Raw genomic sequence first — 12,066 nt, forward strand, 5'->3', positions numbered from 1 at the left:
GCAGGAGCAGCACATGGGGGGGGTCAGAGGTTAAATGTGGGATCATACTTCCTGACTTCGACCAGGAGGCGCTCTCTGTCACTGAGGGCTTGGGAGAGGGAAGCTTCCAGGGCCAGACTCTGTAACAACAAGGATTAATTGCTTTGTTACTTCCAGCTAGCAGCAAAGGTTATTAAAGTTTAAGTGTGGTAGTACTACAACAATGAGGTCGGATATCCCGACTGTGATATCTTCACGGCTATACAGGTGTAATTACAACGCCGGTACACGACACCCCGTGCACTTTACTCTTGTTCATCTTGACCCGTGACAAGGGATACGGTCAACGGTAATGGTACACTATGCGTCTGTGGCGACGGAACATAATAACACAACATGAGGGGAGAATTTGTATTCAGCAGAGTTGTTGATGTGATCATCTACGGTATGACTGTGGATGGAACCTATTGATTATCTACGGTATGACTGTGGATGGAACCTATTGATTATCGCAGATTAATTGATCACTTGTTTGAAAATAAATAAACCACCTTAGATACAACGCGATGTTTGTGAGAAGCGTATCATCAGCACTTATCACACATGGGCGTGTGAGCTCCCAGATCCTGACACTGATATTAAGCTACAGAGCTCCTTTTGTAGGTGGCTTTTCATGTCGTTGTGGCTGGGGGGGGGGGGGGGGTCGTAGGCACCGCAAAGTCAATCACGTTCCAACGACGACAGCAATAACTCCGCGGTAAACAAATCCTGCGACAATAGGGAGGTGTAGTGGTTACGTCATTGGTGTTTCCCGCGCGGTCCACCCTCCTTGAAATTGCCATGTTTTTCCAATGGACCCATTTCTAAATCGTCTCGTTTAAAACAAATAAAGCATGAACATTGGCATGGTGTACCTTTCTGTGTGTATTCATCCACAACCTATTAGCTCAACATGAAACAATGCACAATTAATCATAAAAAAAGCAAACAAAAACGTACAAATAACTTTATTTCAACCAAAAATGCTCAAACAATAACGTTAGTGATAGAAGGGAACAAATTTTGTGCAAAAAATGGAAAGTGTGCCAATGTTCATGAGGCAGAATGATCACAATAGCCGATAATACATTTTCCCAATGATAAATCCCTGTACGGGTGGACCGCGCGGGAAACTAAAGTGACGTCGGACTACACCTCCCTATAACTCTGCGGTAAACAAATCCTGTGACGATGTGAGGAGGCGCCAAGGAGGAGGCGCCCGTCTCGAGTGTCTCCTACCTCGCTCTGCCGCCGGCGGACAGAGGAACAGGCGGCCTCAGCGACGTCTGCCGCCGCCTCAGAACCGTTGTGGAGACGAGCCTCGGTGACGTTAGGGGCCGTGGTTTCACCAGCTGCAAAGGGAAAAGAAGATGTAGACGTCAAGATCCGTTTCTGCCCCCCCCCCCCCCCCCCCCCCCCCCCCTTTCTTCTCAAAGCTGTGACAGCTGGGGTGGAAACGCTTGAATAACTTCAATAACACAGAACACATATTAACCTCTTAACTCATTCAGTGCCAGGTATTATCCTCATCCCTGTAGTCAATGGGCCACGCTAAAAAGATAGGCATTTCCACTGTGCGTCATGATGTTTGCAGAGCTATATCTATATTCTATATTATAGCTATGGCGACAATACTATGGCTCATTTGACAGTCACCATCTCTCGTCCAACATGTAAAAAATAGTAAATTTTTTCATGTATATGTTCATACGTTCGTGTGTTATCCCGTGGTGAATATTGTATAGTTTCAGAGTGGTCCGGGCTAATTCCTGGAAGCTGAGTTATGGAGCGCTATGTGCATTTAGCAAAAGTCGTTCGTGTTGCTCGCCTGGACACATTACTATTTCCAAATCAAAGGTATATAATAGGTATTATGTTTCATCATGAAGGCATCAAAGGGGGGGGGGGGGGGTCGTTTTGTGATGCTCTGATCGTCAGCAACGGCATACGTTTTGAATACTACATACGTTGATCATTGCGATCGATGTGAAATCATTGTTGGATCGGGAGCTCCAGTAGCTCACCGCGTACCTCGGACGCTATTTCGGCGTCGGGGACAACCGTGCGCGTCACGGATCTGGGGTACACGAGTTCGACTCCCGGACTCGCCGTATTTTCTCAGAGTGTCTTTCCCCCGATCTATACCCCATTCAACCTGTTTCTGTCGGTCATGCTTGACCAGAAAAAGCGATAAACGCTAAAAGAACCAGCTGACTGGTCAAAGTTTTAAAAAAAAATAAATCATTGTTGGATCAAAGTAGGATTGATGTCATATAGTTGTTACCTTTGCTAGGAGTTATTCCAAAATGAATATTCCAATTGTCTGATCGCGATTTCCAGTATTGATGTCCATCGGGTCCCTGACATCAAATGGCACAAAATATGCATCAAGTGTGCTGGACGCGTTCCAAGGTGCTCGAATGAAGTGTTTCACTTGCCTAGGTAAGAATTCTCCGCCCGGACCATATAAAATGTAACACAGTGTGAAATAAGGTTTCAAAGGGTAGGCGATACTGCCACCTAGCAGGATTCGGCCGGCATTGCACTCTCGGGGTCTCAGAATGAGTTACAATGATAACACCGAGGTCCGTGAGAGTGTATAGAATAATAAAATCGAAAAAACGTAATATTACGTGTTTGGCGCTCAACGGTTGGCGAGCAAACATTATTATTATTTGAACTTGAGGACTGCATACTTTTTCTGCAAAGCTTAGCTTTGATACTTTATACTGATAGCACATGCATGAGCCTGGTCTCTTTTGAAATATAACATTCTGAAGTTACTAATGCAAAAAAGGATAATCACTTTTAGTGCTAATGAAATAGAGTAACAGAGGTTTGAACTTGAGTTGAACTTGAACTTGTGTACTCACATTTTTCTTTAGTGGTTGCAAGATTCCATATTCGATTATTCCAGCATTGAGGTATGAGCTGGAAAACAGTGGTTCCATAGCCTGAAGTCTTATGTAGTACAGGTCCAAATTTTATAAAAATCTGTTCAGAAATTAGTCTTTGAGAAAGGTTTTAGTAAACCGATGCCAGAAAAAAAGAGTGCCAAAATCCATTTCTGCCTTCCACCTCTGTGCGTTGTGAAGTCTGAGTCACTTCTCATTTTCACTTGTCAACTTTCACCTACTTCCTATATTTGCACCCCCCCACGTGGGGTATCGTTGGAAGCGGACACTACAACGCTGACCAATCATTTTCGCCATCAGTGGTGATTGGTCAGTTCTCGAGTGTATACTGTCCGAAGTGGTCATTTGACGCACGGCACGTAAAAAGACGCTCGCCTGACATATCGCAGTGTAACTCGAGAACCGAGGCACGGAATTGGTCGAGTGAGGTGGCGTTCGAACGGTGGCAAATAGATGTTTCGGCGAAAAATGCAGCCCCGAGCCAGTAGACACTCGCAAAGTGCTGTGACGTGCGTGCTAGTGCAAAACGGGACGTATGCATGCTGCCACCTGTTAAGAGGTTAAATTAGGCGTGTATACTAATGTGTGGGCATATCGTTTTGTACAGTTAAGTATTCTTACATATCACACATTTGATTATTGGAGCTTGTCTTGTGTGTGTGTGTACTAATTTATGTCTCTAGTCCTTTGTCCTGTTTACTTGTAATGTTATGATGTAAGTATTATGTCTGTGTGTGTCTGTGTACTAGTCCTGGGTCCCGTTTACCTGTAATGTCATGTTATGATGAAGTATTATGTCTGTGTCTGTGTGTGTGTGTGTGTGTGTGTGTGTGTGTGCTAGTCCTTGGTCCCGTTTACTTGTAATGTCATGTTATGATGAAGTATTATGTTGTACGGTCACAATGTAGGTTGTTTGTTAATAAACTAAACTAAACGTGAAACAAATCTCTCCCCCTGCACCTTCACCTTTGAGCCTCAACATGCCGTCATCGCTGCGCTCCAGAAGAACCTGTTCTATAACAAACGTGGCAGGGACAGGTTGTGGGGCTGTGGGGTAGATCCTGGGGCTGTCGTCCTGGAAACGAGAGAAACACACACACACTTGGATATGGAACAACCACTGGCGCCTCCATACTGGCTCAGTGCTCTGACCAGGGTTCCCACAGACATTGCAACATGAAATTCAACGGTTGATGTGAATTTCAAGGACTTTTTAAGCACCTTGTTAAAAGATGGGCTGTTTTCAAGGAATTCCAGGCCTCGACTTTTTTTGGTAAAAAAAAACAAACAAGCACTTTAAGCACTTCAAGGACCTTGTGCTGTCTTACCCTAAAGGAGGCCCGGGGGCGACCCATTGCTTTCCTTCTGTCATTCAATCGATCAGCAGCTGGAGAACTAATGGCTGCAGAACTCGAGAACTACTAGGAACGTCTGACCACTAAGTGTGTCCGACTCTTAACCACCAATACCTGCACGTACTACAACATACAGTATGACTTACATCATGCCAGTTAGGTTACCTTGTGTATACTGCCCCTCGAGTATCCGGTTTACCTTTACACTTACACATAGTATATATACAGTATATTCAGATTTAAATTTTTTATTGCCTATATTTATTGTAACGTATAATATAACCGATAATATATATACCGGTAGCTTCATCTGCACCTTTGTTTACACAGTTTATTTTTCTTATATTTTTATATTCAAAGTTAAATCATATTGAACTTTACACTGTTTATATTCCCTCATTTTTATATTCAGATACAATTTTATTACCTTATTTTACCCTGCCCATACCTGTACCTCCCCTTCCCCCCATGCTGCTATGACGCCTGAATTTCCCCAAGGGGATCAATAAAAAGGAATAGACCACCGCAACACTTATTTTTCTATTTTTCTCCCATCCCAATTTCGTGTTTCCAATTCTCCCCTCCCCTGTCTTGAACGTTGCTCGACTATGTCCCCCACTGGTCGGTTGTAGGGAGGATAGAAGCCTTGCATCACGTGTCCCCTCCGGTACACGAGGAGGCAGTCTGTCACATCTTTTCACCTGCCAGCGCGGACTCTCAGTGACGAGGAGTAACGCGTGGGAGGCTCACACTACCCCCACTACTTCCTGTCTCTGCTGTGCAGGCGTCCCCAACCGACCTGTAGGAGTCGTTGTCCACAACGTCCAAATCCCCACCCATCGACTTCCACGTCCTAACTCTGGCAATTGAGCCAGTATGACGGCCGGACCAAGCCGGTGGCAACGCTGACAGCCGGATTCGATACCGGTGTCTCACGCATTGGTGACGAGCGCTTAGACCGCTGCGCCACCCAGCCGCCTATACGTAATTATTTTATGATTAATTTGCGAATTGTTTCATGTTGAGCTATAGATTGTGGATGAATACACACAGAAAGGTACACCATGCCAATGTTCATGCTTTATTTGTTTTAAACAAGACGATTTTGAAATGTGTCCATTTGGAAATACATTGCAATTTCAAGCGAGGTGGACCGGCCGGAAACAACAATGACGTAACCACTACACCTCCCTATACTGTGTTTGCTATATTATGATTTTACTGTGGAGTCTGTAAATAAAGGTTGTGTTCCCTCCCCGTGTGTATGATGTGTGTAGAGAGGCGTCGCAGAGGCAACGCTGACACCCGGATTCGAGACCGGAATCTCTTGCATTGGTGACGAGCGCAATCTCCGCTGCGCCACCCAGCCGCCCCGGTATTTGAGCTTCTGTATTGAGAGGGAGTCTCTCTGGACAATCTGCACATGTGCTGGTTGGAGAGCAGGTGCGGGAAAAGTGACGGCCGAGAAAGTGCCGATCGACTTGGGGTTGTGGTCTCTCCGTGTTCAGGAGACTCAGGCATAATATAAGAAAGTCTCCAGCGCGCCCACAGCCGTAGCTACAACCACTTTCGTCAAGGCTCTGATCAACATTCATTCATTTTATCCATCAGCCTTTATAAAATGCATCACTGTGCCTCACTGCATCTTCCTGGACTTTTACCATTATCATTTTACACTTACTGTATATTTTTACTGTATATTTTATATTAGAATGTAACATAGTAAAATGTATATCCCGGATGTAATTTTTATTCTTAGGCTTATTTATATTCTTATTCGTGACTTTTGTTTTTGTCTACCCAAATGTTTACCGTTTACCGTGAGCGATTTGTAGTGCCAAATTTCAGTATTTCTATTCTATTCTAACGCGGCTAAGTGCAGCGGTCTACGCCTCATCTCATCTCGTCCATCGATGGTTCATTGTGACGGTGTCGCCGGCTCACCTTCAGGGTGACCGTGATGTCCCTCAGGTGGATCCTCATGGGCGGTGCGTCTGCGTCGGCGAACTCGTCCTCCAGGAAGGGCCCCAGGGAGGCCGTGGTGGAGGTCAGCAGCTCCACCCGGCAGCCCTGAGCGCGCAGCTCCAGGAAGCCCATGGACTCGGCCAGAGCGGAGTGCCGGCCCGCCGCCGACGGACCCACTTCCACCCGCATGCCCAGCACCGGAGGAGATGATGATGCCCTGGAGCCGCGCCGGTCCTGGTGGCCTGGAGCTGGAACTAGGGGGACATTAATATAGAGGAGGGACAATCAGCAGCAGCAGGCTGGGAGCATTGGAAGAGCAAGTTAACCCTTTCACTACCACACTACAGACGGAGCGTGGTAGTGAAAGGGTTAACCGTCTGTAGTGTGGTAGTGAAAGGGTTAACCGTCTGTAGCGTGGTAGTGAAAGGGTTAACCGTCTAGTGTGGTAGTGAAAGGGTTAACCGTCTGTAGCGTGGTAGTGAAAGGGTTAACCGTCTGTAGTGTGGTAGTGAAAGGTTAACCGTCTGTAGCGTGGTAGTGAAAGGGTTAACCGTCTGTAGCGTGGTAGTGAAAGGGTTAACCGTCTGTAGTGTGGTAGTGAAAGGTTAACCGTCTGTAGCGTGGTAGTGAAAGGGTTAACCGTCTGTAGTGTGGTAGTGAAAGGTTAACCGTCTGTAGCGTGGTAGTGAAAGGGTTAACTGTCTGTAGTGTGGTAGTGAAAGGTTAACCGTCTGTAGCGTGGTAGTGAAAGGGTTAACCGTCTGTAGTGTGGTAGTGAAAGGTTAACCGTCTGTAGTGTGGTAGTGAAAGGTTAACCGTCTGTAGCGTGGTAGTGAAAGGGTTAACCGTCTGTAGTGTGGTAGTGAAAGGTTAACGGTCTGTAGCGTGGTAGTGAAAGGGTTAACCGTCTGTAGTGTGGTAGTGAAAGGTTAACCGTCTGTAGCGTGATAGTGAAAGGGTTAACCGTCTGTAGCGTGGTAGTGAAAGGGTTAACCGTCTGTAGTGTGGTAGTGAAAGGGTTAACAGTCTGTAGTGTGGCAGTGCAAGGGTTAACCCTTTGTCATGTGGCAGTGAAAGGGTTACCCTTCTGTAGTGTGGTAGTGAAAGGGTTAACAGTCTGTAGTGTGGTAGTGAAAGGTTAACAGTCTGTAGTGTGGCAATGAAAGGGTTAACCCTTTGTCATGTGGCAGTGAAAGGGTTAACCCTTTGTCGTGTGGCAGTGAAAGGGTTAACCTGTATTGTCGCAGTGAAAGGGTTAATCCCCATTAACCTATCCATACCCATGCTGATTGGTCCTTGTGCAAGACTAGAAAGCGGGGATCTTTGATTAAAAAACCTGCTATCAGAAGAATAGACAGTCAGAGTGACAAGCTACAGAAGATGGCCACAAACGATAGTACGAGTGACGAAACGGAACATTTCATTGCCCCGGAATAAAACAACGTTTTCACTTTGACTTTTTAGTACTTAAGTACATTTAAGTAATAATAATAATAATAATAATAATAATAATAATACCTTTATTTGTATAGCACTTTTCATACAGAGGTTGCAGTTCAAAGTGCTTCACAACAGTAAAAAATACAGGCATGAGCGAGCATAGCAAGGTATGGTAAATCACAGTGTTTCACATTAGGATCTAGCATCCTAATAGGCTCTCTATTCAGTAATACAAATAATAAAATAGTTTAAAATGATTAAGTTTAAAAATAGTCTAAAAATTATAAAATAGAACGGACATACAACAACAGTAAAAAATACAGGCATAAGCGAGCATAAAAATAAAAAATGTAAATAGCAAGGTTACAGTAAAAAGTGTGATAAGATTGTTCAATCAAATGAAAATGGCCCAGTTAGGAGAATCAACCTTGGCACGATGTACCTAACTGGAATGGTAAACAACTTTGCTAGATTTAGGTCAAAAGTCATATAGCTCTGTTTACAATTTGATTCAGTAATACAAATAATAAAAATAGTTTAAAATGATTCAGTTTAAAAATAGTCATCAGTAAGAAGTAAAAAGTGTGATAACCGACACATAAATTTGATAAGCAGTGTATAAAAGTAGGCAGGGTAAGAATAGTGCAGGTAAGTACAATTTGTGTCAGGATATCCCTGATGTTTCTATAATAATATTTACCCTTGCCACTAGGTGGTAGCAGATATCCATCTTCAGATATTTGCCTGCATTACCCCACAGTGAAATGCCTGAGCAAAGAGATAGGTTTTAAGCTGTCTTTTAAAGATGTCTAGCGAGTTGGCTTCTCTGCTGTTTTGGGGTAGTTTGTTCCACAGTTTTGAGGCATAGTTGATAAAGGCTGCATTACCGATCCTCTTTTGACTGTTTCTGGGAGCCTCTAGTAGTCCAGCAGCTGATGATCGCAGTGTTCTTGCTGGTGTGTAATTTATTAGAGTGTTGGCGATGTAGCTAGGTCCCTGTCCATTTAGAGCTTTGTATGTAAGGAGAAGGACCTTAAAGTCAATTCTAAATGTTACAGGAAGCCAGTGTAAAGCAGCTAAGACTGGACTAATGTGCTCTCTCCTTTTGGTTCTAGTTAGCAGTCGGGCTGCAGAGTTTTGGATTAGATGAAGCCTCTCTGTGGTTTTCTTAGGGAGACCTGTGAAAAGTGCATTACAGTAGTCTAACCGGCTAGATATGAATGCATGAATTAGCTTCTCAGCATCGTTCTGATTAATAAATGGTCGTACTTTTGCTATATTTCTCAGATGGAAGAACGATGTTTTCATCACTTTGCTAATATGAGAATTGAAGTTCAGTTCTGAATCTATGATAACCCTGAGGCTAGTGACCTCAGATTTGATCCAAGGGGTTAGTCCTCCCAGGTTCTTTATTAATGTTTCTTTTTTAGTTTTGGGGCCGATAATTAGAATTTCAGTTTTGTTCTCGTTTATTTTCAGGAAGTTCTTACTCATCCATTTATTTATTGCCAGTAAGCAGTCTGTAATGGAGCTAATCGCTGTATCATTTGGTTCAGCAGATATGTACAGTTGTGTATCATCCGCATAGCTATGGAAATCTACATTATGTTCTCTGATGATATCACCCAGCGGTAACATGTAAAGGGAGAAGAGTAAAGGACCTAAGCAACTCCCTTGTGCAACTCCATAGTTGTTGTCGTATATATCAGACATGTGATCTCCTAGTTTAACATAGAATTTCCTCCCTCTGATGTATGTTTTAAACCAGCCTAGCACATGTTCTGAGAAACCGACATGGTTTTCAAGACGATCGATTAGAAGTAGAAACTTTTTGACTTTTACTCAAGTGTGTTTTTAGCCAGATACTCTGACTTTTACTTGAGAACGACTTTGAGACGGTACCCATACTTTCACTTAAGTATAATTTCTGGGTACTTTTTACACCCCCTGGTAGTCGGTGCAAAGCTATTAGCTTACTTACAGAGTCTAAAACGTTTAGCCCTTTACCTGCATGTCGTGGTGTGGATTAAAACCTTCTTTGGTTTCAGGACCTCTTTTGCTGCCCGTCTAAAGTTTCCCGGTTCACTTGGAACCCGGCCTGGCCGCCGCCACGCGACTCTGTAAGTAAACTAATAGCTTTGCATCCACTACACCACTGACCCAAGTGTTTCATACTGTACCACTTACTGTCCAAAAACATCTGCATACCCCTTTAAGAAGAATGTCATTCAAGGGCAGACAAGTAGTACATACGCAAATCTGCTCTGGTATGAATGGATGTGACAAATGCGCGTGTTGTAAATATTTTTTTATAAAAAAAAGATGCCTAGAAGCTGTTACCAGGCGAGTTTCAGCATGCTGAATATAGACTGTTTTAGTAGACTGTGATATTAGTATCACAATATGAAACCGCTATATGGGGATTCTCTCTTTTATTATATAGTTTGCTCCGAACAGGGTAAATCTGCATTTTGCCATGATGCCCCTAGCGGCCTAGCTCATGGAATGAACTCCAACAGCTTGAGATTCTCCCCTCTGTTGCAGAGTTTAAAACCTTGATCTCCAACCTTTGTCAATCAATGTACATGTTTTAATTGATTGTTATCCTTACTAGTCTTATTGTTATGATTGTATATGCTGTGTGATTTTATATGCCTTTTTTTTGCTTAACCAGTCCTGCAAATTTGCATAAAACTCCTGTCGATTGCATACTGAAAGTAAATTGGACGTTATTCGGCAACCATTTGTCTGGCCCCTTTATTTTTTTATCCACTTTTTCTCCTCCTATTTTTCTGTATTTTCCTCCCATCCCAATTTTTGTCGTTATGCCAATTTACCCCTCCCCTTCCTGGTCGTTGTGCACATGTGCCCCCCACTGGTCGGTCTAGGGAGCCCTGAAGTCTATCAGACGCTTCCTCCGAGACATAGGAGACAGCCAGCAGCCTCTCTTCACCTGGCAGCGAGGACTATCATTGGCGAAGTGTAACGCGTGGGAGGTCACACTACCTTCACCATTTCCCTCCCTCGCTGTGCAGGCGCCCTGACCGACCTGTAGGAGTCGCTGTTTACAATGACCAGATTACCACCCACCGGCTTCCCTCCCGCTGACTCTGCCAATTGAGCCAGTATGACGACCGGCCAAGCCGGAGGCACTGCTGACAGCCGGATTCGATACCAGTGTCTCTGCGGTGGTAGACAAACGCTTAGTCCGCTGTGCTACCCGGCCGCCATTCTGGCCTCTTTTGAAAGGAAACAATTTTCTTCCACAACAGGGAGAATCACTCTCAGTGCTATTGTCAATAGAGTTACAGAGTTTGAAATAAAGGTTTTTGATTTATTTAATTATTATTTTGCAAACAGATGCCTGCAGATACATGTTAACTATATTCAAGGAAAAATATCTAAGTCAGTAGCAATATTGTATAAATGTAAGGATATATTAAACTACAAAGCCTTGCACATCATTTACTGCTACTTCCTTACATATCTTACTGTGTGGATGGCAGTAAATCCAATAGTCTTACTGCAAAAGCGGGCCATTCGGAACCTTTTCAAGGCGGGTTACTATGAACACACAAATCCATTGTTTATAAAGTCTCATATTATGAAATTTAATGATTTGGTTTATTATAAAACTATGCAAATAATGTACAGAGCTAAAGCAAAGTTACTCCCAGACGGGGTGCAAAGGTTTTTTTCAATACATGAAAGAAAATATGATTTGAGAGATATTTGTAAATTTACTAAGAAAGGGATTAAAAGGAGGTGTATTTATATTATTGGGGTTAACTTGTGGAACAATGCTGATATACAGTTAATAATGAGTAATTCGCTTTTGGTTTTTAAGAAAATAGTTTGTAAAGCTATTTTTTTAAACTACAAGGGTGAATAATACTGTTTTTTTTTGCAATTTTCTTTTAGAATACTGTTTGAGTCTTAATTTTTGTTAAGAATATAGGCATGTATAAGCATTATGCTTCAGTCTGTACCTTTTCAGTCACTGTAAAATCAAATATTGTTAAATGATGGTGTATATTGTATTGTGTGAGATGATGACTGAATAAACTACTACTACTACTACTACTACTACTACTACTACTACTACTACTACTACTACTACTACTACTACTACTACTACTACTATCTACTCTATAGTTGTTAGCTGAAAACACTGCTGGGGCCATAGCCTGAAGCCTTATCTAGAACATGTCCAAAGTCGATAACAATATCACAAAGAATTAGTGTTTTACACATCTTTATGTAATGGTATGTTTAGGCGTTTTTCCAAAAAGGAGTGAGAGGAGTCAACACTACCTCAGTCCACTCTCCCCCTCGCCCACTAGTCTCTTGTCACATACTGTACATGTACACTA

The 12,066-nt window shown here is 43.1% G+C and overlaps 1 protein-coding gene across 1 annotated transcript in view; it reads right to left on the reverse strand.

Moving 5' to 3' along the window:
- bltp3a (bridge-like lipid transfer protein family member 3A) overlaps positions 1 to 12,066 on the reverse strand; it is a gene marked incomplete at its 5' end in the record, with an annotated part of 98,263 nt that continues 86,197 nt past the window's right edge. The window contains 4 exons of the mRNA XM_084333218.1: positions 1 to 119; positions 1,258 to 1,370; positions 3,900 to 4,008; positions 6,233 to 6,507. Coding sequence (XP_084189344.1) covers positions 24 to 119; positions 1,258 to 1,370; positions 3,900 to 4,008; positions 6,233 to 6,507 — 593 coding nt within the window. The 3' untranslated portion in view covers positions 1 to 23. The remainder of the gene's footprint in view (positions 120 to 1,257; positions 1,371 to 3,899; positions 4,009 to 6,232; positions 6,508 to 12,066) is intronic.

The sequence above is a fragment of the Notolepis coatsorum genome (genome assembly GCF_963971535.1).
Source record: "Notolepis coatsorum genome assembly, chromosome: 17".
NCBI classification, from domain to species: Eukaryota; Metazoa; Chordata; class Actinopteri; order Aulopiformes; family Paralepididae; genus Notolepis; species Notolepis coatsorum.